Below are 23,611 nucleotides of genomic sequence, written 5' to 3'. Positions count from 1 at the left end.
AAATTCAATATTTTTATATTAGAATTACTTGTATTTCCGGTTTACTGTATGCACAAAAGTATACATATGTACATATATAGTACGTATAATATATTGAATACCACTGGTTTAATATACTATCATAATATATCTATCTGGATTAGCTATAGCTACAAATGACCCAAAAACTTAAAAAAAAAGTTTCTTTGTGACCCCCATTCCTGTGAGCTCACTTTGTTGTGGTATTGACGAATTGATATGATAGGGAGCGAAAATTCGGTTGTGATGGCCTGCCACAAGGATTTTGGTAGGTTGACAGTCTTGGTGACCATGTTGGTGCAAAGGTGATGCTGAATTTTCTTGTTAACATGCTACTATATAGGAGCAGTGTGGGGAAAATGCCATTGCCATTCGAAAACGCGAAGCTTCAATAAACTCATTGTGGCGTCAGGGCATCCCTTAGAACTACGCGTTGAAGAAATTGAACAAAGAATGCAAGCTCCTAGGCAAATACGGTCGCGTGTAAGCATGGCTGACGAGCCATGTCCCACATAGGCATTTAAAGCAAATATATATTATACATACACTATGTTTCCGCTTCACTCCTTTGTGGAGTGTCGGCCAGGGCATCCACGCGGTTTCGTATTATCTATTTTTGATATGGTTTTATACGTATGTTTGCTAATTCTGGAATCTAAATACATATATTTTATACATGGCTTTTAGACGAATCAACATATTCTACAACTTCAAACAGAAATTCAAATTCTGCTCCTTACTTCTGCCTCATTTGCTTATTCAATTAAAATTCATTTTCCCTAGATATGAAAATAATAGTCAGTCTTCTTCAATTAATTATTGAGTAAATTCATGTACATTTTGAAATAGGTGTTCCTGCTTTTTATACTCCAACCGGTTATGGGACTCTTATCCATAAGGGAGGCGCTCCAATTAAGTATGCGAAAAATGGGGAAGTTGAAATTGCAAGCAAACCCCGAGAAGTTAGGGAGTTCAATGGCCGCCCGTATGTGATGGAAAAAGCAATTTTCGCCGACTATGCAATTGTTAAAGCTCATAAAGCAGACGAATATGGAAACTTAAGTAGATTTTACTTTTACTCACTTACCCAGAAAAATTGTTTATTCAGAATATTTCAGTCTTTAATAAAGCAGCAAGAAATTTCAATGCGCCCATGTGTAAAGCTGCGAAAATTACAATCGCCGAAGTAGAGGAAATAGTACCTGTGGGTGCTCTTGAGCCAGATGAGATCCATATTCCAGGAATATACGTGAAGCGTATAATAAAAGGGGAACGATATATTAAACGCATTGAACGTTTACGTGTACGTGAGGAGAAAAACGGCAAAGCAAGAACAGAAGAAGATGCGGGCGCTGCTATTCGTGAAAGGATAGCCCGCCGAGTTGCGTTAGAATTTAAGGATGGCATGTATGCCAACTTAGGAATTGGTAACCTCTTGGAATTGCTCTGTTTCAAATAATAATAAGTTTGTTTCCAGGCATTCCAGTACTAGCTTCTAATTTCATACCGAAGGGGGTAACAGTATTGCTGCAATCAGAAAACGGTATTCTCGGACTTGGTCCGTTTCCAACTCCAGCAGAAGTAAGTAAAAAGTGCTTCGTTCTTTATTATACTTTTGCGCCCAAAAAAAAATGCTGACTTGTGGAAATCTTTGTGCCCTTTTTTTCCACATTTCTTAAATTTCATCAGTTTTGTTATCAATTTGTCCATTGTCATTCTTTATTCGCTAATTTTGAAAAACTACTAGTGGTTTCTAATTGAGAATTAATGTATATATATTTACATACTGTGATTCTATATTTACTTTAAAGTATATTTATGTAATATTTTATTTCTTCTCCTTATTATGTTCGTAGAGGAACATAAATCATAACATATACAAGGATGAGATTCATCATCATCAACGGTGCAACAACCGGTATTCGGGCTAGGCCTGCCTTAGTAAGGAATTCCAGGCATATCGGTTTTGCGCCGAGGTCCACCAATTCGATATTTCTAACAGCTGCCTGTTTGGATCCTGGCCTATGCCATCGCTCCAACTGAGGTAGGGCCTGCTTCGTCTTTTTTTTCTACCATAGATATTGCCCTTATAGACTTTCCAGGCTGGATCATTCTCACCCATATGGATTAGGGGACCCGCCCACCGCAACCTGTTGAGTCGGATTTTATCCAGAACTAGACACTCGTCGTATCGTTCATAAATTTCATCGTTATAGAGGTTACGGAATTGTCCATCCTCATGTTGGAGGACAAAAATTCTTCGTAGAATTTTCTCTCGAATTTGGCCAAAAGTTCGCATTTTTTTCTTGCTAAGAACCCAGGTCTCTGAGGAATACATAAGGACTGGTAGGATTATAATCTTGTACAGTAAGAGTTTTGACTTTGGTGAGACGTTTTTGTAAGCTGAAGTAGGCTCTGATGATTTCGTCGTCATAGCTGTTATCGGTTGTGATTTTTTACCCTAGATAGGAGAAATTATCAACGGTTTCGAAGTTGTAGTCTCCTATCTTAATACGATTCAATGTTTTTGGTCCTTTGATTTTTGGCGCTATACCATGTATCATATTTGGTCATGCCTTCATCAATCTGCAGTCCAAGATCTCGCGTCGCCTGCTCGATCGGTAAAGGTAGACTGCACATCTCGGGTTCTTCTTCCCACAATGTCAATATCGTCAGCGTAGGCCAGTAGTTGGGTGGACTTGAGGAGGCTGATGCCTCTTGCATTAACATCTGCATTGCGGATCACAGGGCCAGATTAAAGATGACGCATGATAGGGGATCTCCTTGTTGTAGACCGTTGTTGATGTTGAATAATTTGGAGGGTGATTCTGTTGATTTTATCTGGCGTCGTACATTAGTCAGGGTCAGTCTAGTTAGTCTTATCAATTTCGTCGGGATACCGAATTCTCTCATAGCCGTGTACGGTTTTATCCTTGCTAGGCGGCCTTAAAATCAAAGAAAAGATGGTGCGGTGCTTGCCGCGGCGAGAAATTCTGATCTGTTACTGATTTGCCTGGAGTGAAGCCAAGGATGGTATGGGCCAATGACGTTTTGGTCGTATGGGGTTATCTGATCTAGCAAGATAGCGGAAAATATTTTATAGATGGCACTCAGCAACATGATACCTCAGTCGTCAGACATTGATTCGCTGTCCCACATTTTGAGCATCAGTTAATGAACCGCTTGGTGTAATTGAAAGCCTCCATATTTAACCAATTCGGTTGTATTTCCATCGGCTCCTGGCGATTTATGGTTTTTAAGCCGATGGATTTTACAGACTCTTTTTTTCTATATTTGGCGGTGGCACTATTCATCCGTCGTCTTCAGTTGACGGGACCTCCAACTCATCGATGTTCTGGTTGTTCAGCAATTCATAAAAATACTCAACCCATTGCTCCAATATTCCCATTCTGTCGGACATCAGATTTCCCTCTTTGGTTTGGTAGGATGAGCATCAAGGTATGAAAGGCTTCATCCTGCTAACTTGCTGGTAAAACTTCCGTGCGTAGTGCGGTCGCTCCCTGTACTTCTCGAGTTCACAGTTGGTTCTTCAAAACTTCGTTTTTCTGTCTGTGAAGTCATTTCTTCACTGGACGGAGTTCGTGATAGGCCTGTACTCTGAGGGTGGAACATTGGCTCATATGCAGCATTTTTCCGATGTGTAATAATTGAGTAGTGCTGATTTTATCCTTGCATTGTGTGGAATGTGTCTGTCATCTGCCGTCTGTCGTCTATCGTGGTGGTCCAAGAACCTGGAATCCCAATGCCTGCATCCTTCAGTTGTTACGCAAAATGCAAAGTCAAGCAATTAATCAGTCTGTGTTCTTTCGATACGAACATTTTAACGCCCCACATTATATAATATATATATACATTATAAGGGCAATGTCCTAGTCAATGGCAGTAAAAGAGAATAAGTTAGAAACCGGAAACTCGACATTCCAGGTACCAAAGGCTTGATATATTTCATATGCGAGGGTATTTTGTTATAGAATGACTTTATGTCACTGTCAGGCAATTCACTTTAACGTGATACTGACATTCTATGCTGCTTTAGGGTACAGTAAATTTACACGAAATAGACGTTTTGCACCTACTATAACTTTGTTAATAATAGTAAGATTCCCTTTAAAGTTTCCAATATTATACTGTATATTGTACTTTAAATTTTTGCAAAATTATCCTATGATGAATTCAAGGTGGACTTTCCAATAAAATTGGAAAACATTGTGATTTACTATTATTAAATTAATTTAATTGATGATGGGAATGAGGTGGATTTTGAGGCATAAATTTCACATAGGCCCATCATCATGATTTTTTTCCGATTTTTGTTTGGGAAGTTTTTGCCCTCTTAACTCTCTTACCCTGCCTGCGATATCAAATCGACACCTTTCGTTTGATACTCCACAGGGCTATTTTCGCAAAATAAACTATTTTGCACGCTCTCTTCGCTTGTATGGAGACTGCACCTTTAAACTTCACATAAAATATTAATCGTTGGCCTGACAATACAATGGGATCTGAGCCTTGAAGCGTGCTACATTACATCATTCAAGACAATAATTGTATACAATGGGACTACGATATACTCTAGGAGGCAATGTTGTCAGTATTGTGCTCGCCCATGATTTGATTTAGGTACTCATTGACATCTGATCCGACATTCAACTACGGTATAAACTTATCTGCCACTATGTAGAACTGATTCGCGACCTTCCTCTATGACAGTCTAGCGTTTTAATTACTAAACCATTCGCATACGTCCACAGAATCTCATCCCAATAGATGTAACTTAACGATCATTGTCCAATAAGCAAAATATTACAAATGCACCGAAGTAATATAACCTGCAAAAAACAAATTCCGTTTTCTATGCTTCACTTTCCGAGATTTTCTGCCGTACTGGACGGCAAACAACAATAAAAACCTTCAGTTTCCTACGCTCGTCGATCCGCTTCCAAGTTCCGGATCTCAGCCAAATCTTATTCTGCAATTTCGAGACGTAGCCAATAACTTCCCTTGCGCAAGAGAAAAATTCGAAATCAACAATCTCGAGAGTCAAACAAGTAGTATTCTAAAAATGGCGAATTTGGCTATATAGTGGGTGGTCCAGCATTTTCAACTTGAATTGTTTCGGTTTCTGTACACTCTGCTTCGTAGTGAAAATATGGGTTATCTTTTCTTTAATGGTATCTCTACACATCTTCAATTTCTCCAATATCCCGATGTGCATAATAACTATTCCTTGCACCGAAAAATCAATCGAAATGATGTCTTTTAAGTCTGTGTACATATGTGCGTATTGTAACGCTAAACAAGTCGGGAATTCGGAAGCGAAACGCTTCATATATGAAATGTTTTGTGTTTCCTTATGTGGGGAAATTCGGATGGGTGTAAGTTTGGCGTGTATATAGTTAAAAATTCGATTGCACATTATATTTGAGGAGCCTTTTACGAAAATAATTTCATCTGGAAGGTATTGTCCTAATAATAGTCTGCTTCATACGTTTCCCACTAGAAGTTCAACATTATTAGCAAGTGCGAAGAAGTTCAGCTAAAACAGATACAAACAAGTCGGAATGCTGGAAACTTGGCGCAGCGGGTATAGATTTTGTTTTATATGAGAAACTTTCCATACCTAAGAATACAAAATATTTCTCCATATATTGCCAAACTCCAAAACATGTACATAAGACATAAATATTGTGCTCATCAGAAACAAACAAACAAACTGCCTATTAGCGCTTATTGATGCACACAAAACCGTCAAAAAGGTGAAAAAAGAAAACATTTTCCCATAGTCACCGCCGTTTATGTGTTTACTTTATATGACGCTGATATCATCACGTCTTAGAGTGCAATAAATCCACGTGAAATACACAATTTTGATCTTCTATGTCTTTGTTATTATTGGTTGGATTGCTTTCAAAATTTTCAGAATTATGTCGTATTTTGTTACTTATACGGGTGCCAAATTTTGTACTTCTAGAATGAACTGAGATAGGTTTTGGAGTAAACTTTTAAAATATGGTAATATGCTGTTATTAACTTTAGTTGTTTACATATCGGAACGGGATGTATTTTGAAGTTTATATTTCGTGTAGATCGGTTTCGGTTGGACAGGTTCTGAGAACGAGACCTGTTTCACTTTTGGGGCATACATTTTGAGTCCTCACTCCTTTATGTTTCACGCAATATCAGAAGTAAGATTATTTTCGAAAAGTACTAACCGTGCCCTTTGATTTGATACCCCACTTGCCTATATTCTGTGGAAAAAACATTTACACCCTCTTTTCGCCTCCTTAAATTCTACATAAAATAACTTTATTCGTTGTTAGTTGATAATATACTATAATTAACTTTATTCGAGCAGATAACGGAATGGGACATTTTTTGAGGCTTAGATTCCATATATGTAAGTGCATCGCAGTGAATTTTGTTTTAAACGAAACCACCTATTGTGTCGCAATTTTATAGTTTGGGGTGCTCTATTACTAAAGTATTCAATATCCACTATTCGTTTGTAGTAATTTTCAAAAATTAAATCTTGTACGCGGTTTGTTGGTGTTTTCGTTGTTATTAGATGCTCACAATGCTCGTCAGATCGATGTCAGGCCTTCATCTTTTTGAGACATTTTCCATTGCACCATTTTGCTCGGTCATAGTCCTTATCCCGATCGAATCGAGAAGCTCTGAAGTCACCATCTAGTTTATTAAGCCAGCCAGATTGATCGTCAGGGCGAAAACACTCCTGTAGCAATTTTTCAACGATCGGTGCTAGCTTGGGTAGGGTATGATCTTATTTTTGATGTTACAACACAGACGACTTAGGAATTTTACTATTTTGACAGTTATCTCTATTATCATTTTGTCTCAAGCAGAAAGCTTCTTTAATTTTGAATCATTAGTAATGAGTTCTGCCAATTAATTTATTACTAATTATAGTACAACGTCTGATTAACATTAAACAATTCGCACGGCGCGTCTGTTTGGACTTGCGGCAACCGAGCTGAGAAAGGCATGCGTCTGGTTCAACGCTGAAATCACTTCGGTTTCAGCTGGATCTGGTCACGTTGCTGTGGCGGAGCGAGGAATTTGCGAATCGAACGAACATCTTTGTCTATATTAACGCGAGGCATCGTTCATTGGCTTTTATAGTCGGCCAATACTCAGAACGATCGAGGTCCACAGGGCGGACGACATTGCGGTAAATTTTGGATTTGAGTTAGTAGTTGGTGCGTTGATAATAAAGAACGGAAGTTGTGCAACGGCACTTCATCGAAGTTCCGTTAACGCGTGAAGTAATTTCATAACACAGTTCACCATTGCCTGATAGCATTGATCGAAGATATTGGTCAGTTTACGATACGGCACTGCCGCTGACAGTGATACTTTTCGCTTTATTGGGGTCGATCGTAAAAAAATCTGTTTTAATCAGATCCAGTCCGAGACTATACTACCTGAATCGATCATTTTTGTTATGTGATCTTAGGAAAATAGGAAAACATCATCTGCATAGAGTGTGACAGTGTCCATAATATGGGAAGAGAGCATTTCGTTGATGAACCCCGATAGAGACAGGAAGCGGTCTTGATATACCACCCACAATTCGAAATTCAGTGAGAGAGGGCGATTCTTCTTACGATATTTCTCCATGAGTAACCTTGCAGGGTGTATACCGTTATTGGTGGTGTTTTTGACTAATCCGATAGGATAGGACGGTAATTTAAACATTTTACTGGACTGCCTTTCTTTTTCCATTTCGGAACGGTGGTGATTGTTAGTCAGTCGAATGGTGTTTTACGGTCCCCATTAACCCGATTGACGAACTCATTGAGCCAGCTAGGTTTCAATTTTACTCTTTCCAGAGCTTAACTAAAATGTCATTATTTCGTTCGTTTGATTGTGGAAGTGTAGGATGAGTAAGTTCTTTCGTTGAAAACTGCTGAAAATAGTCCTTCCATCCGTCGCGGCTCGTTGGCTGGTAAGCGGAGTGCCGTTCTTGTCATTAACGCAACAGAAGTGGTCAATATTCTGTATTTTCTGATTCCGGCTTTTGAAAATTCAAGATAGATCTCTCTCGTCGTCCCAAGTGTTCAGTTTAGTTTACTGTAAAGATCTTCCTAATAGGCTGCTCAGGTAACAGAGATCGATTTCTTTCCTCCCCGGGAATCTTGTAAATTTGTTAATTAGCCAGTGTTTAGTCGACGAAAGGGCCAAGTATCTCGATGAATTGCTTACCAGGCTTGGTGATCGCAAGGTTTGGATAGGCCTTTTTGTGGATTATATTTTAGCTTGGTTCCCCGTTTTCTCGACGCTCGTAATGGTCGGCAGTTGCGTAAGTGTAACTTCTACTTTTCTTTTCTACCCTTTTCTTACGAAATCGTCACCATTTCACGGCAGGGCATTGTGTTCCTCATATTGCTTTATCAGTAGCTTGTTTCGCAGGACAGCAATGAACGGCGGATGTTAAGGTACGACAGTCTGAAAGAAAATAGCTTTGCAGTCAGAAACGATGATAAAGTACCGGCCTTTTATGAGAATATACTTGTTTCGCGTCCTCCGGTTCTGACTACAAATTGTAAGAAGATGAGATAATCGTTTAATAAGTTGTATATTGCACAAAATCATATGACATTAAGATCGCTTGCAATCATGACATAACACGGTGGAATTGATGTTAGGCCTTTATGAAACATTTGAACATTTGTTGGACATTTCGTGCATCATGAATGATAGGTGGCACAAACTTCTAGATTAATTTGGGCTGCACATTTCGATATTGATCGGAAATAATGAATATGGAGAAATTTTTATCGAGTTATAAATTTCAAGCCAGCCACTCATCGCAAATTGATCCGACGGAACAACTAAGGGTATACAGACATTTTTATTCCATTCACCATCATGATTATTTGGTTCAGTAATTCTGTCTGTAGAGCGAAAACGGGCGTTACTTTCTGAATCTCTATTGTACAAAAACCATATTTCTTCACAATAAAGTGCATATTTATATATAGACGAGTGTCAGATATTATTCAGAACTACGTCAAATCGTTCTATATATCGTAATAGAATCCCACGAACCCTCTTTCCGTCCAACCGGACCGAAGGGCGACCACCCTAAGGATTAGTTGAAGGCAACATCCAAAGGCCCTTATTACAACGGTAATGCGTACGAAAATATATTGCTATCGATTTTCGGTTTTTAACTAAAGGGACATAGGAAACGAATCTGGAATAGAGTTCACTAGGCTAGACTGTCACCGGACAGGACTCTTCGGGCTATATCACAGGTGGCAAGGATCGCGGTTTTTTGCATCTCTGTGTATAGTTCGGCCCTTAGGTCGAGTATTTTCACCGCTGTATATAAATTTTGTGGGACTAACACCGTCGCTGACGTTGACTCTAAATGAATGTTACTCCACTTTATCACAACGAAAGTATATAGAAGGACGGAATGGCGGAGATCTTGATTGCCATGATTTTATTTTTCCCGAGCAGCTTAAGTACTTGGACCAAAATACACCTGACGCTAGAAATGGAAAGCCAAACATAAAAGGAAGCGACTTATGTACAAAAATTCTGGAGAATAAATATAATTCAGAATAAACAATTTGCTGCCAAAACAGAATTTACAATGTGAATGTTGCACTTTTTGCAAGTTATTGGAAATGAATGAATTGCAAATAATTGCAATATCTGCAATTTGCTACGTCGATAAACCCTGTGACTTAATTAAACGGTAAAATGATGCTTCACATCCGTATAAATTAATTTGTAGTCAATGCACTTTGGTGCTTATATTTCAGTGGTGTTGCCTTGCATAATTAGAGGAAATATAATGCCAAAAAAATAAAAGAGGTACTGTGAAAATCATAACACGGCTCAAAACGTTGCTTCTTAAAAGCAGTTTGACAGAGGGAAAACAGGACAGCAGCAGAAAATGCTCTCTTCGCGATATATAATATACTGTGAGACATTTGAAAATCTGTCTGTATGACGTCCACTGAAAATTTCCTTTGGTTGGCGAGCGTTCATCACGAATTCATAAATTGTATGGAGCCAATTAGATAAACTACATTCTTGTGGAGGCGTTCTCAGATTTACCTCCGGAGCAGTAGAATTAGCTACTGATGAATCGTGTGGTATATTGGTTCGATGGAATGAAGAATGAATGCTTAAGTTCCTAATTTGATCCCGAAAGAAGTGAACAATGAATGAATCCTCAAGTTTCCAATTTGATTTGCGGTTGTATATTGAATGGTATAATTTTTTGGAATTTGTAAGTTTGTAAGTGTATGTGGTTTAAAGTTAAAAGTAGTTAAAGGATCGACTCTTTTGCAGAAACTATTAGTTTATTGACATAAAGGGCACGTAAACCGTGATGCCACGTCGAATTGAAGTTTCTAATTGGATATATACGCCACTTGTATCTGCCTATATCTTGCGCGAGACCTGCAGTCGAACTAATAGAAATTAGTGGAACAGAAAGGCTTTCAGGAGTCTTCAACCAAATTAAACTCCCGAGAGTCTGTAGCAGAATGTGTCTTTATTTTTTTTTTTTCATTTCATTTTATTTACTTCCAAATAGTGTCTTACATCTAATACATTTTGCTTACGAGTAGCTTAGAATTAGCTAAGCTAGCTTAAAATTATTACAATGGGTGACTATACATTGTTTGGCCTGCCCGACCTTCTCTGTAATTAACTTTATTGTGTAAAAACAAACAGTAATTTATAATGTTTCTTGGCTTTGTATTTTATTAAAACATTATTTAACCTATTTTCAAAACTGCGTCCGCACTAATGACGCGAGAAGATTTTATTTTACTTACTTACATCTACCTTATTTCTACTTACATAACTACTTAATTCTACTATATACAATAGCACTTAATATTAATATAGTGCTTAGCCTCTTTCTACTCCTACCAGGCAAGGTGTGTCGAAGAGGGACAGGATTATTGGTTTTAGGAGGGTTCAGTATCTGGCACGGCCTAAGGAAAGTCGCTATTGGGATTATTTTGTCCTGCTCATGCAATCTTCTAATTTTTGGGTTTGGATGGTTATCAAGTTTATTGAAAAACCACTCCGTAATGCTGAGAATATATTCTCTAATGGGGTCTATATTTGCTGGCCGGTATACTATGGCGTTCTTGCCGCACTTCTTCGTATTCCAATTGTAAGACAATCCAGTGCAATATCTTAATACATGGGGTCAGAAAGACATGCATTTATCCATGGCTTTCGAAGAGCAAGTGACCCAGGAAGGGGCTCCGTAGCATATGATGGGCCTGATGAGAGTCTTATATAGGATCAGCTTAGTTTTGGTGCTGAGACCCACCTTTTTGCGAAGAAGAAAGTAGTTCTTGCGCAATGCATCATTTGCTTTGCCAATGGCGAGTTTAACATGATTGTTAAATCTTACGAATTCGTTGAAACTGATTCCTAGATATTTGATCAATTTCGACCTTCCTACTATTGTAGTCCCGATTTCCAGTTTCAGGCGTTTAGCCTTCCTGTGGATGGATCTAGATCCCAAGTATCTAGATTTCCTCCTGTAGATGCACTTGTGTCTTGGTTGAGTTAATGTTAATACCCCAGCTCTGGTAGTAGTAGCAGAGGTCAACCAAGTAATCTTCTATATCGCTAACTGCCTTGTCTGGTCGAAAATTGGAGGAGTAGACGAGTGTGTCGTCGGCATACTGCATAAGTTCTGTACCGAGGGGAGGAGACATCTGCAGTGAAAATGTTGTATGAAGTAGGACCAGAAATGGATCCCTGCGGCACCCTAGAAGCAACCGGCAAGAGATCGGAAATCTCATTCCCAACACTGACGTAAAAATGTCTATCCTCGAAGAAATTGATGGCAAGTCTGATCGTCGAGATTGGGAATTCGTATTTGATCAGTTTATAGATTAGCCCGTTTATCCAGACGGAATCAAAGACCTTTTCTAAATCCAGACCGCAAGCTACCGTGGGTTTATTATTGACGTTAAGTCTGCTGGCCACAGTATCGTGGTAGTAGCTCAAGGCGTGCTGTGTTCTGTGTTTAGCACGGAAACCGAACTGATGGTCTGGAATAATGTTGTGAAGATTTCAGTATTGGACCAGCCCTACGGTCCATGCTCTCTCAAAAAGCTTCCCCAGGTTAGATAGAAGTGAAACGGGTCTGAAGTTACCAGGTTCACAGGAGACACCTCTTTTCGGAATGGCTATAATTTTGGCTATTTTCCAGGTGGATGGAAAGTAGCCATTATTAATGCAGCTATTAAAAACCGCAAGCAGGAACTTAATGGGAGGCTATAATTTTGGCTATTTTCCAGGTGGATGAGAAGTAGCTATTATTAATGCAGTTATTAAAAACCGCAAGCAGGAACTTAATGGGAGGCTACTGGAAGATTTTTTAAGACGAAATTCGTAATTCCATCTGGGCCTGCTGACTTTTTGCCGTTAAGGTTATGGGTAATAGCAGTGAGTTGTGATAAACTCAGAAATTTGCTCGAATCAGTAGGCTTGTTTGAAGGGTTCTGGGCAGGAAAAGACGTGATTCTGTAGCAGTTCCTAGAAGTGAAATCTCTGACTGCTGAATCGACACTCTTAGTGAGAGCTGTTCTGTTGTTCGGAGGTGTCGCGTGGAGCTGCCCCTGGAAGAATTCCCCAAGTGTTTTTGCTTTCTCAGCATCACTGCAGACTCGCACTTTGTTTTGGGTTAGAACAAAGTTGCGGGCTTTGTATTTCCCCGTTAGCCTGTTGATATTTTGGAACATATTATCTCCAGGCTTAATGTCTGCAAGTTTGCGGGTTAATTCCTTGCTATGACAGGTCGCCACCATAATACGGATTAGCGTACTGAGACAGTTAATCCGGGAGAGTAATGCTTTATATTCCACATTTACTTTATTCCCGTGCTCGTGAAATTTGCGCTTGAGATTACGTCTCCAAATCTGCCTAACTTTCAAGTGGAGCATTATCTCATGTGGAAGAGAATTGAATTCAAACTCATCGACTTTTATCAGCTTAGAGTTCCTGCGTGTAGCAGTGTCAATAGCGTCAGACGCCAAGTTAATAGCCTCGTTGATTTCTTTGTTCGACAAATTGCGATTATTTGAGAGTTTTTTCAAGTTGAGTTTTGGTGCTAACTCAGCCCTGAATTTACCCCAGTCAGTGTGGGGGAAAGACCTAATTGTGGTGGTGGTGAGGACAGTTTGAGATTGACCGCGAAATGGTCGGACATGCCTGGTAAGATATCACATGATATTACATGAAAGCTTTGCTTCATTTTCATACACAGAAGGAAATAGTATAATATAGGTTGACTACTGATTACTGACGGAGAATTTGGCAAGACTATCACGAGATTGGTATGCGAGAAAGGGTCGTGGATCCATTTGAGCAGGGCTCCAGTGAGTTCCAGTGAGTGCGCCTGGAGTTGAAGTCGCCTCCAAAGACAAGGTAATTAGATTTCAACTGGAGATCGCTCAAGCCATTTAAGTTATGGCCTAGTTCCTCATTTCTAGATTGGCACCTAATATAAACGGAAACAATGAGAATTCGTTTATTGCCAGCCGTTTTAATGAAAGCCGCCGCAGCGGAACAAGTTAGCAGGTTGTTTATGGCGACTTCCTAGAATTTATAATCTTTTTTGATTAATAAGGCGGAGCCGGTGTTGTTATCGTCCCGGATGGTATTATATTCGGTGAAGTTCAAGTTATGCCGCTTTTAAGATGGGTCTCCGAAACGCAATAAATGTCTGCTTTCAGAGAGTCGTTCAACACCTGGGCAGTGGCACGTTGGCCGTGAGATACAAAGGACACGGAGTTAAAAGTAATGACACTTAACTCCATAAATTAAGAATAAGCTTGATGGCAGAGCAAGGTCCCCAAAATTTTGACAATTGAAACATTGAATCTGTCCCAACGGTCTTATTTTTTCTAAGGTAACCTTCTGGTGTAGAATGTATTTCACCTTGAAGGCGTCGTTGAGCTCTTGAGAGGGCTGGTAGGTCATTATAAAAAGTCCCGATTGAGACTTCATTGGGAGAGAAGGATTCTCCTTATGTAGAGCTTTGTCCTGATTTGTCAGGAAGTTGGCTACAGACCGGGTTTTAAGCTGCGGATGCTCAGCTTTGAGCTCCGCCAGAATTTCTGCAGCATCGGTTTCCCGATGTAGTCCTCGAATAATGAGGGAGTGCGTCCTCAGGAATTGAGGGGTGCTCGTTGTGGCATTTAAGCCTTGCTCTTGAATTAGAGCGAAGATTTGGCCGTGATCCTCGATGGATTCGGCGAAAATGAGGGTCTTATCCGCCCTCGTGTTCTTGAAAGTTGCCCTTATCCCTCTTGCCTTAAGGGACCTTAGCAGAACAGGGACATTTAATGAATATCCGGTGATTACCGGTATCTTTTGTTTCTTTGGTTTCTGAGCGGTGGTTGGGGTAATATTTGCCTAATTTTTACACTTTTGGCACTAACCTTACTCCTTTTTGGTTTAAGTCTTGTGAAGAAGTTGATTGGGGCTTCGTCCTCCGATGTTGCTGGTTACAGTCTTGTTGGCTCCAACGTTGTTGGCTTCAATGTTGCCGGCTACGATGTTACTGGCTTCTATTTTGTTCGGCTCTACCAAGGCAGCTTTGGCGAAAGCAGACGCACATCCCACGATGTCGTCCACTTCAATGGGCTGTCGGGCTTGCATGTTTTCCTTCTCCTGCCGTTTTTCACGTTCTGCTCTGAGCTCTGCCCGGAGCTCCGCGAATCCCTTCCTTCAGCATTTTAATTATTTCGAGCAGATTTGCTCGATTCTCGTGTCCGGAGCTCGGGCCCCCTCGTCGTCAGAGGGGCCTCCGGTCTTCGGCCTCTTGGCGGACATCCTCTCCCCAAGCTCGTCCTGCGTGGATGTCAGGAATTCGGTTCACTAAAAGAAAACAGAAAAAACACAATCGCATGTAAATTATACTTTAATATACGGTGTCTCCATAATATTGAGATCCACTGTATATTGTTAACAGAACGATACTTCCTTTGTGTAATTGTTCTACAGAGCACTCCGCTTAACACTTCCGTCACTTTCTGATTTTTCGCTCCCAGAACACTCGGATTGCTCCGCAACACGTGCGTTCACAACGAGATCTCGAAGCGAGCTGATGTGTGTCTTTATTTCATATTGCTCTTCCTTAAATAATATTAAATTTTACTACTATTCACATGTTGAACAAGCAAACAACACAAAATCGTTCCCACACAAGAACTCCATATGTCCCTAATTGATATAATTTCTTTTTGTCTATGCCGCTAATACATGTACTGAACATTTCTCATCTTTTAGGTGTTAGTTAATTGTAGCTGTAAAAAGGGATACACGTGCAAATGAATTGCAATTTTATTGCTTTTGTGTAATATCCTTTGATGTTTTGTTTTATGATGGGAAAAAACAATGCCAGATGTCTGATGCGAAACACAAAGACTCAGTACATGTAGTAGGGAAGAGAAAAAGAGAACACATGTAAAATTTTCAATTATTACTAATTCCGTGGCACGTCCTTCCGATGTTTGTGTTCAATGTTCGAGTCAGTATTTGTCGGTGATGAGTGGAGTCAAACGATTAATAGGCCTGGTTAAGATATTGGAAGCAGTTTTGATGTCAACGACTCGTACTAGACTGTCGTTGCCTGAATAGGTGCGAATGACCCGACCGAGTGGACATTTCATGGCCAGTAAGTTGCCATCCTTGATGATGATAATTATGTCGATGGGAATGTTTGGCATTGCTTTCTTCCAGTCATAGCAGTGTTGTAGAAGGTGCAAATACTCATTGGACCAACGTTGTCAGAATTTTCGCTTGATGTTCTTTAATTGACGTCAACCTGTTGTTAAACTCGTTTTCCTTGGTGGGTTCCCCAAGTGAAGTGAGCTGTTGTTAAATCTGCTAATTCGTTTGGATTTGAGGGTAGTGGCGTCAAAGGTCTCGAATTAACTATTGCTTCAATTTCAACTAGAACCGTTTCTAGCATTTCATGGGTCAAGGTGGCTGGGTCTATAGTTTCCTTCAGCCGACTTTTAGCACTTTTAACTGCAGCTTCCCACAGTCCTCCGAAATGGCTGGTATGAACTGGAAGTCTATTCCTTTTTCGCCACATTATGAAAAGATGTTATTTTGAGCCAACTCTAAATGAAGTGACTCCTTGATCCTCTGCAGTTGATTTCTTGCCCCTAAGAAGTTTGTCGCTTTACCACAGAAGATTTTCTTGCAATGACCCCAACGCGGCTCATCGGTCGGTAAGTAAAATACCGTTCTTGTCATTAAGCAACAGAAAGGTTCAATATCCTGTGTGCGTCCGTGTCGGCTTTTAACAAGTCGATATAGATTTCTTTCGCCATCCCGAGTTTATCGTATAGATCTTTATATTAGAGCGCTTGGGTAACAGCGATGGCTTTCTTTGCTTCCCAGTTGGCATTGTTGTAAATTTGCCAATTGGCCATCTTTTTTTCGTTGAGAAACTTGTAGTAGAGGGCTTTCTTTTCTTTATTTCAACATCGTCATCGTCAGTTGACGAACCACTTACCTGGTTTGGTGGTTGTTTGCGTAGGCCGCTTTGTGGACGGTATCTTAAACTTAGTTCCACGATTCTTCCTTCTTTATTAAAAAAGACAAGCTTTGTTAGAAGATCCGCGGAGTTTAAAAAGCGGAGTGGAAAAGAGATTTGATGAATTTAAATCAAACCACTATTCGCTACTTTCTAAGATCGTGTTCATGGAATATTCGAAGTACTTTGAGAGCAACTATTTCGATTTTCGAAAAGAGCTAGGTATTGCTCCTTATACTGTAAATTTTTTTATTTTTCTTTCACATACAATTGTTTTGGAGACCATGTGCCTCCTTCATCAATGCTAGTACCCAATTAATTAATCTGTCTTAAACTATCCCTATTTATACGGTAACTTTTAATTTTACTAATTACTTTGTAATTGTTTTTCATTTTTCCCATCCTTCCTATTTTTTTCTTATTTTTAAGGTTTTGTGTGAAACAAAACCTTATTAGAATCGAGACGGTGTCTGTCTGTCCGTCTGTCCGTCTGTCTGTCTGTCTGTCTGTCTGTCTGTCTGTCTGTCTGTCTGTCTGTCACACCCGATTTATTCGGTAACGACTAGACCGATTGTCACGAAAATTGGTGAGAGTATGTAATCTGGTGATCCCTTTACATGCGGTAAGTGGCGCCACCTTGTGTTAAGTTTAGGGGGGGCTCCCCATACATGTGAATGGAGGGTGCAAATTTTTTTTTCATAGAATGTAGCCATGTGGGATATCAAATGAAAGGTCTCAATTAGTACTTTTCGAATCTGGTTCAATATTTGATATTAGATGAAACATAGGGGAGTGAGGGTTCAAAATATGACCCACAAAAAGTGTAACAGGTCTCGTTCTCAGAACCTATCCAACCGAAAAATCTGAAAAAAATCACAGTGGTACATCTCTACGAAATCTAAGCCTCAAAATATATCCGGTTCCGATATCTGCGCAAATAAAGTTAATAATAGTATATTTCCACATTTTAGAAATTTACCCAGCACCCCCCCTTATATTCATCCCAGAAGTATAAAATTTGGCATGCATGTAATGAAGAACATAATGCACAGTTTGGTCAAGTTTGAAGAAAATCCAACAATTATTAACAAAGTTATAGGGGGTGAAACTTTACAATTTTTTGTGAATTTCGTGCACTCTACAACCTGCATGACGTCATCATCACATATAAATTCGTCAATACCACAACGAAATGAGTTCTTATGAATTGGGTCGCAGAGAATTACTTTGTTTTAGTTTTTTAGATATTTGTCAGGCAGACATGTGTGTATGTAGGTATATAATATATGCGTGCTAATGAACTTTGCGGGTAGTGCCTAATTCAAATAGATATAAGAAGTAAATCGGAAATATGGGTACGATCAATTTATATACGTGCATATATGTGTACAGTATTCGGTAATAGGCAGTTTGTTTGTTTAGGGTGAGCGTGATATCTATGGCTGTAATGGCTGTTTGGAAAAATATGAAGGATTATGTTGGATTTGTAGCTATATACGGACAGAAAAATGTGCGTTGAAGTTTCTCACATAAGATGAACACAAAACCTTTATACCCGAAGCGCGGGCTTCCGGTATTCCGACTTGTTTATTACCTGCATACCTTTTTTACCAAGCTCGCTGCGTAGTTTCCTTCATCGTGATTTAAGGTTACCTGCCTCCCTCCTTTAATGATACATATGCTTTCCGCTGCATCCAAAAGGTATTTTTCGCACCCGCTTTATTATATCCACGTTGTTCATCGTTATGGTGTGTCCCTCTTCCACCATATGCCTTGCTACCATTGACATGATGTTTCGAGGGTCATCGCTTTTTCGTTTGGTGTACTCTCTTATGTGTTCCTCGAATCTTGTGGTCACTAGCCTTTTAGTCTGACCAATATATACTTTTTCACATGCTGGGCAGCTGACTTTATAAACTCCCCTCACTATGTACAGTTTGAAAAAATTATGGGGATAGATTTGCAACTTCTTCAAGGTACGAAGAAAATAGTACTGGATACAATTGTGTTTGAGGAAATGAAATCCTACAACGTTCTTCAGATGACAATTCTCGTATTTAAGGGAAACTATTCCAAATGGGTATCACTTAAGCATATCTTTTGCGAAGTATTTATTTCCAAAAATAGTGGAAATATTCATAAAATGGCAGCCTTAAAGTCTTATTTACGTGGGCAAGCACTAGGGTTAGTGGATTGCTTGGGTATCAGCGGAAATAATTTCGCTGTTGCATGCAAAATTTTGGAGGAAAGGTATGACCAGAAACGCTTACTATTGTTCAAATACTTTAAAAAAATAATAGATTCAACAGAAATGCCACAAATAGCAACTCTTTTAAAATTCTTACAAAGACAATTCAAGTCGTTTGAAGGACCAGAAAATGCTTCATATAAGACGATAACATTTCAAAATCTAAAACAAATCTTCTTTTTCTTCAGCCTTTGTCCCGTTCACAAGCGGAGTCGGCTCCGCGTGATCGGTTTCGCCATTTGGCTCTTCCGAATGGCTGATATGGGTGCAAACTCCCTATCCAGTGTATCAAAATCGAAAACAAATGTCTCTTTAAAAACAAGCTTTAAAGACGAAAAGCACATATTGGTGGCAGCAGCCCTAATATATGCTAAAAATAGTAAGGGTAGAAATGTTGTTGCCAGGGCAGTACTTGATAACTGTTCACAAGGTAATTTTATTACAAATTCACGTCGAAAGAAGTTAGGTTTGAAAGTAAGACGTATGGATAGTGTTGTTGACGGTATATACCGTCAACCGTATTCAAAAATAATTGGTCAAGTCCAAGTGGGAATTGGTTCGCTTTTAAGGGGGTCATCCTGTGTGAAGCCTGTTTTTTTAGATCTTTTTGTGAAGAACTGAATAAAGATACAAATACGAATTTATCACCATTGATTTATTAATATCTTGGGCGTTCATAGTAATTTTTCTAGCCCGATCGCATAGTTCTTATTGAAATACAGAGCAAGTTGTACACCCATCTCTAAAAAAAGGTGTTTTTCTTTAAATACAGAGCAAGTTGTACACCCATCTCTAAAAAAAGGTGTTTTTCTGCTGCCACGCTAGAGGGGTACGAGTTTTATTACGGCGATCAACATAAATCTGGCATGTGACTTATCACGTGTTTAACACTATAATTTCCGAACGACTCCGAATAAATAAAATTACTTTGCCCATATATTCTACACTAAATATACTGTGAGCGTCAAAAATAAGTAAACACTTAATTTTTTCGTATTTAAGCTTTAATTTCATAGCAGTTACTGATAAAAATTAACATGCTTCATCACCGGTTAAAAGTATTATATAATAGAAGTTTAAATCTGAAAAAAAAGTTAAACAAAACAAAATACCGTTTCAAAAAATTATTAATGCTTCAAAATACTGCTGATTTTACGCGTCAAAAGAAAGTATACAGAATTTACTTCTCTAAGAAATAATATCCAATAATTAATTAGAAATAATTTTTAATATTTAGTTTGTTTTCCATGTGACTTTAGAACAGCATTCAGTCTTTTAGGCATTGATTTGACAAGATTTTTCGTAATATCTGGAGAAATGTTGTTACATTCTTCGATTAAAGCCCTTTTTAGGTCGTCCTTGTTGGAAATGCTTCTTTGTCTGATTTTCCTGTCAAGGTGCTCCCACAAATGCTCGATAGGATTAAGGTCTGGGGACTGCGGTGGGTGATCAAGGGTTTTTGGCGTTCGGTATAACAACCATTCCTTAACAATGTGGGACGTATGTTTCGGATCGTTATCGTGCTGAAAGATCCAGTTTCCCGACAGCCCCAATTTGTCAGCACTAGGAGTGATATTGTCCCTCAGTATATTTAAATAGTCTATTTTAGTCATTTTAGACTCGATGAAAACTAGATTTCCAACTCCGGATGCCGCCATACATCCCCAGACCATAACTGAGCCTCCACCGTGCTTTATGGTGCTTGTAACGCACTTGTCGAGAAATGCTTCATTTTTCGCTCGCCATATTTTTGGTGGCTTTTTCGCCCCAAATATTTCAAATTTACTCTCATCGGAGTATAAAATGTTTTCCCAAAAGTGTGGAGCCTCATTTTGGTACTTTCTGGCGAATTTTATACGCTTCTTTTGATTCGCTTTAGAAATATAGGGTTTCTTACGTGGCACTCTGCCATGTAGACCATTTTTGTGGATCGCTCTTCGAATTGTGCTTGCACTCACTGATTTGCCTGAAGTCTCAGCTATTTTCTTTGACATGTTTACTGCACTTGAAACTGGATTATTCCTTACTTCTCGTACAATTGTCCGCACTTCGGAGTCAGTAAGCTTCTTAGGTCGCCCAGACCGCGGTAAATTTTCAATAGTATGACGAGTCGTATATTTATCTATAATTTTTTTTATCGTACAATGATTCCTTCTAACGATTTTTCCAATTTCACGTAAAGATTTCTTTTCTTTATGTAAATATAAAATTATTTTTCGTGTTTCGTTTGTGGTTTGCTTACCCATTATCTTAAATGTTATACTTTTGCACTTATTCAAACAAAAACAAAGAAAATCTACGAAAAATATTAGTGCACTATATTTGCTTACTTCACTTATAAACAGTTTCAAAGAAATTTGTGTGATTCCCGGAAATAATTAAAAACAAAACGAGAAGTGTTGCCACTGTATACTTTCTTTTGACGCGTAAATTCATGAGTATTTTAAGACAAGATGAATTATTTTTGAAAATGTTTTGTTTTGTTTAAGTGTTTGTGCTGACATAAACTTCTATTATATGAGCCTATCAATAAACATTGTGCAATAAAAGTTTAAATACAAAAAAGATGGGTGTTTACTTATTTTTGACGCTCACAGTAGATACAATTGATGCAAAAAAAACTCGAATCCGCGGATCCGACATACGGCATGACGCCCTTAAATAATTTCGGTGCAACAATTGATACTGTTGTCTTAGACCAAATTACACCCAATATGCCTGGAGAAAATATCGATATTTCTTGTTTTCCAGAAGTGAATCCGTTAGCAGATCTCATATTTCATATTCCTAGTGGAATAGATATGTTATTAGGTACGGAAATTATAGGATCAATTTTAATGAATCAGAAGAAAATATGTATATATTGAAAAAAAAATTTACATGAAAAATACTGTTTTCGGTTGGGCAGTTATTAGTCCAGCTCCATATAAAGCAACAAAGTTCTATTGCGGCATTATGAAGAAATAGAAATAGATTAGAAAGTCCAGAAAGTTTGGGATTGTGAGTAAGTAAATAGCAATCAAATTCTGACAAAAGATGAAAAATGTGAGTTGAAGATGGTATATTTATTTTGAAACTTCCCCTTGAAGTTTCATCAGAACCTTTAGGAAATTCTAGGCATATCGCACTGAAGCGGTTTGATAATTTAGAATAGAATAAATAGATTTAGGTCATATGGAAGAAATTAATCAAAATTCTCTTCCAAATAAGAATATAAGACAGCGAATATTGAAAAAATGTATAGGCAAATTTGTGTTTCTGTAGAGATGGAATCCAGATGAAGAGCTCAAAATATTCAAATTAAAAACAGTCACTTACGGGACTTCTCCCGCTCCATAATAATAATAATGGCACAACAATCCAGTGTGTGTGTTAGAGTATTTAATTGAAGACCGTAACGGTACACTGTAGGAGGCAATGTGGTCAGCATTGCGCTCGCTCGAGATTATTACCCTGATTTGACTCAGGTACTCATTCACTGAGTCGGCTGGTATCCGACGTCAAATCACGATACAAATCCCACTGCAACCAGTGGAATTTGAACCGCGCTCTAACCACTCAGCTATCGGGACGCAGCAATAAAATGCCTTCAACAAATAGCTACTTTCTATAAAAATGATTTTCTAGCTACGGTTAAAATATGATAATAAAACAAGTCGGAATACCGGAAGCTGGACGTTTCGGGTATAAAGATTTTGTGTTTATCCTGTGTGAGAACTTTTTTGTGCACGTTTTCCCATTCGTACATACCTAAAAGTTCTAAATATTCCTAGATATGCCTCCGAATTCCAATGAGGTCACTTTACATGATGATGACGTCAGTCTCGTCTTAGAGTGCGATAAATTGCATAAATTGCACAATTTTAGCCTTCTATAACTTGTTAATAATACTTCGATTTTTTTCAGACTTTCCAAAATTATGTATTATATTATTGCCAATAACGGTACTGGGTGGGTTTCTATGGTAAATTTCTAAAATATGGTAGTATGCTATTATTAACCCTTTTTAAACGGATATATGCATGACATGTGTTTTGAGGCCTAGATTTAGTATAGATAAATTTTTTTCAGATTTTTCGGTTGGGTAGGTTCTGAGAACGAGACCAGTTAAACTTTTTGAGGCACACATTTTTAGCCCTCACTCTCCTTTGTTTCCCCCAGTATCAAAAAATATCATCAGTTTCGAAAAGTACTAATCAAGCCCTTTCATTTGATACCCTACTTGACTATATTTTGTGAAAAAAAAATACACTTCCCTTTTACATATATGGTGAGCCGCCCTCAAACTCAAAATAAAATGACGCCACTTGGTATATGTAAAGGGATTCATAGATTACATCTTCTCACCAAATCTCAAAACCTGAAAAACATGTTTACATGAATGATTTAGTGACTGGAGGTAATATTTTGCAAAAACTTAAAGAACTCAAAATGCAATTATTGAATTGCTGTCTAGACATGGGTTTATTCTTAGGAAATGGGTTTCAAATCATTCCGCACTTATTGATGATATTGATATAAGGGACCAAGAAGTACGAATACATGTCCGTAACTCAGATGATGAATGTATAAAGGCTCTGGGTTCATACTGGTCATGTAGTTCGTTCCAAGATTTATGGAGAGTGAAATTAGGTTGGAATGAAGAGGTGTACGACAAGGTTAAAACTAAAGGATGAAATATGAATGAGATTTATCTTCTTTGAATGAGGTAAAAACTTGAAGACTTATACTTTGTCAAAATGCATCAAAATACGAGTTAG

General features: G+C 38.6%; 1 protein-coding gene across 1 annotated transcript in view; it reads left to right on the top strand.

The window, feature by feature from the left end:
- LOC119648068 (succinyl-CoA:3-ketoacid-coenzyme A transferase, mitochondrial) overlaps positions 1 to 23,611 on the top strand; it is an 81,111-nt gene that overhangs the window by 43,928 nt on the left and 13,572 nt on the right. The window contains exons 4-6 of the mRNA XM_038049542.1: positions 868 to 1,080; positions 1,137 to 1,445; positions 1,496 to 1,599. Of these exons, the coding sequence (XP_037905470.1) occupies positions 868 to 1,080; positions 1,137 to 1,445; positions 1,496 to 1,599 (626 nt within the window). The remainder of the gene's footprint in view (positions 1 to 867; positions 1,081 to 1,136; positions 1,446 to 1,495; positions 1,600 to 23,611) is intronic.

This window comes from Hermetia illucens, chromosome 2 (assembly GCF_905115235.1).
Source record: "Hermetia illucens chromosome 2, iHerIll2.2.curated.20191125, whole genome shotgun sequence".
NCBI classification, from domain to species: Eukaryota; Metazoa; Arthropoda; class Insecta; order Diptera; family Stratiomyidae; genus Hermetia; species Hermetia illucens.
This window is presented reverse-complemented; position numbering and strand designations above follow the sequence as displayed.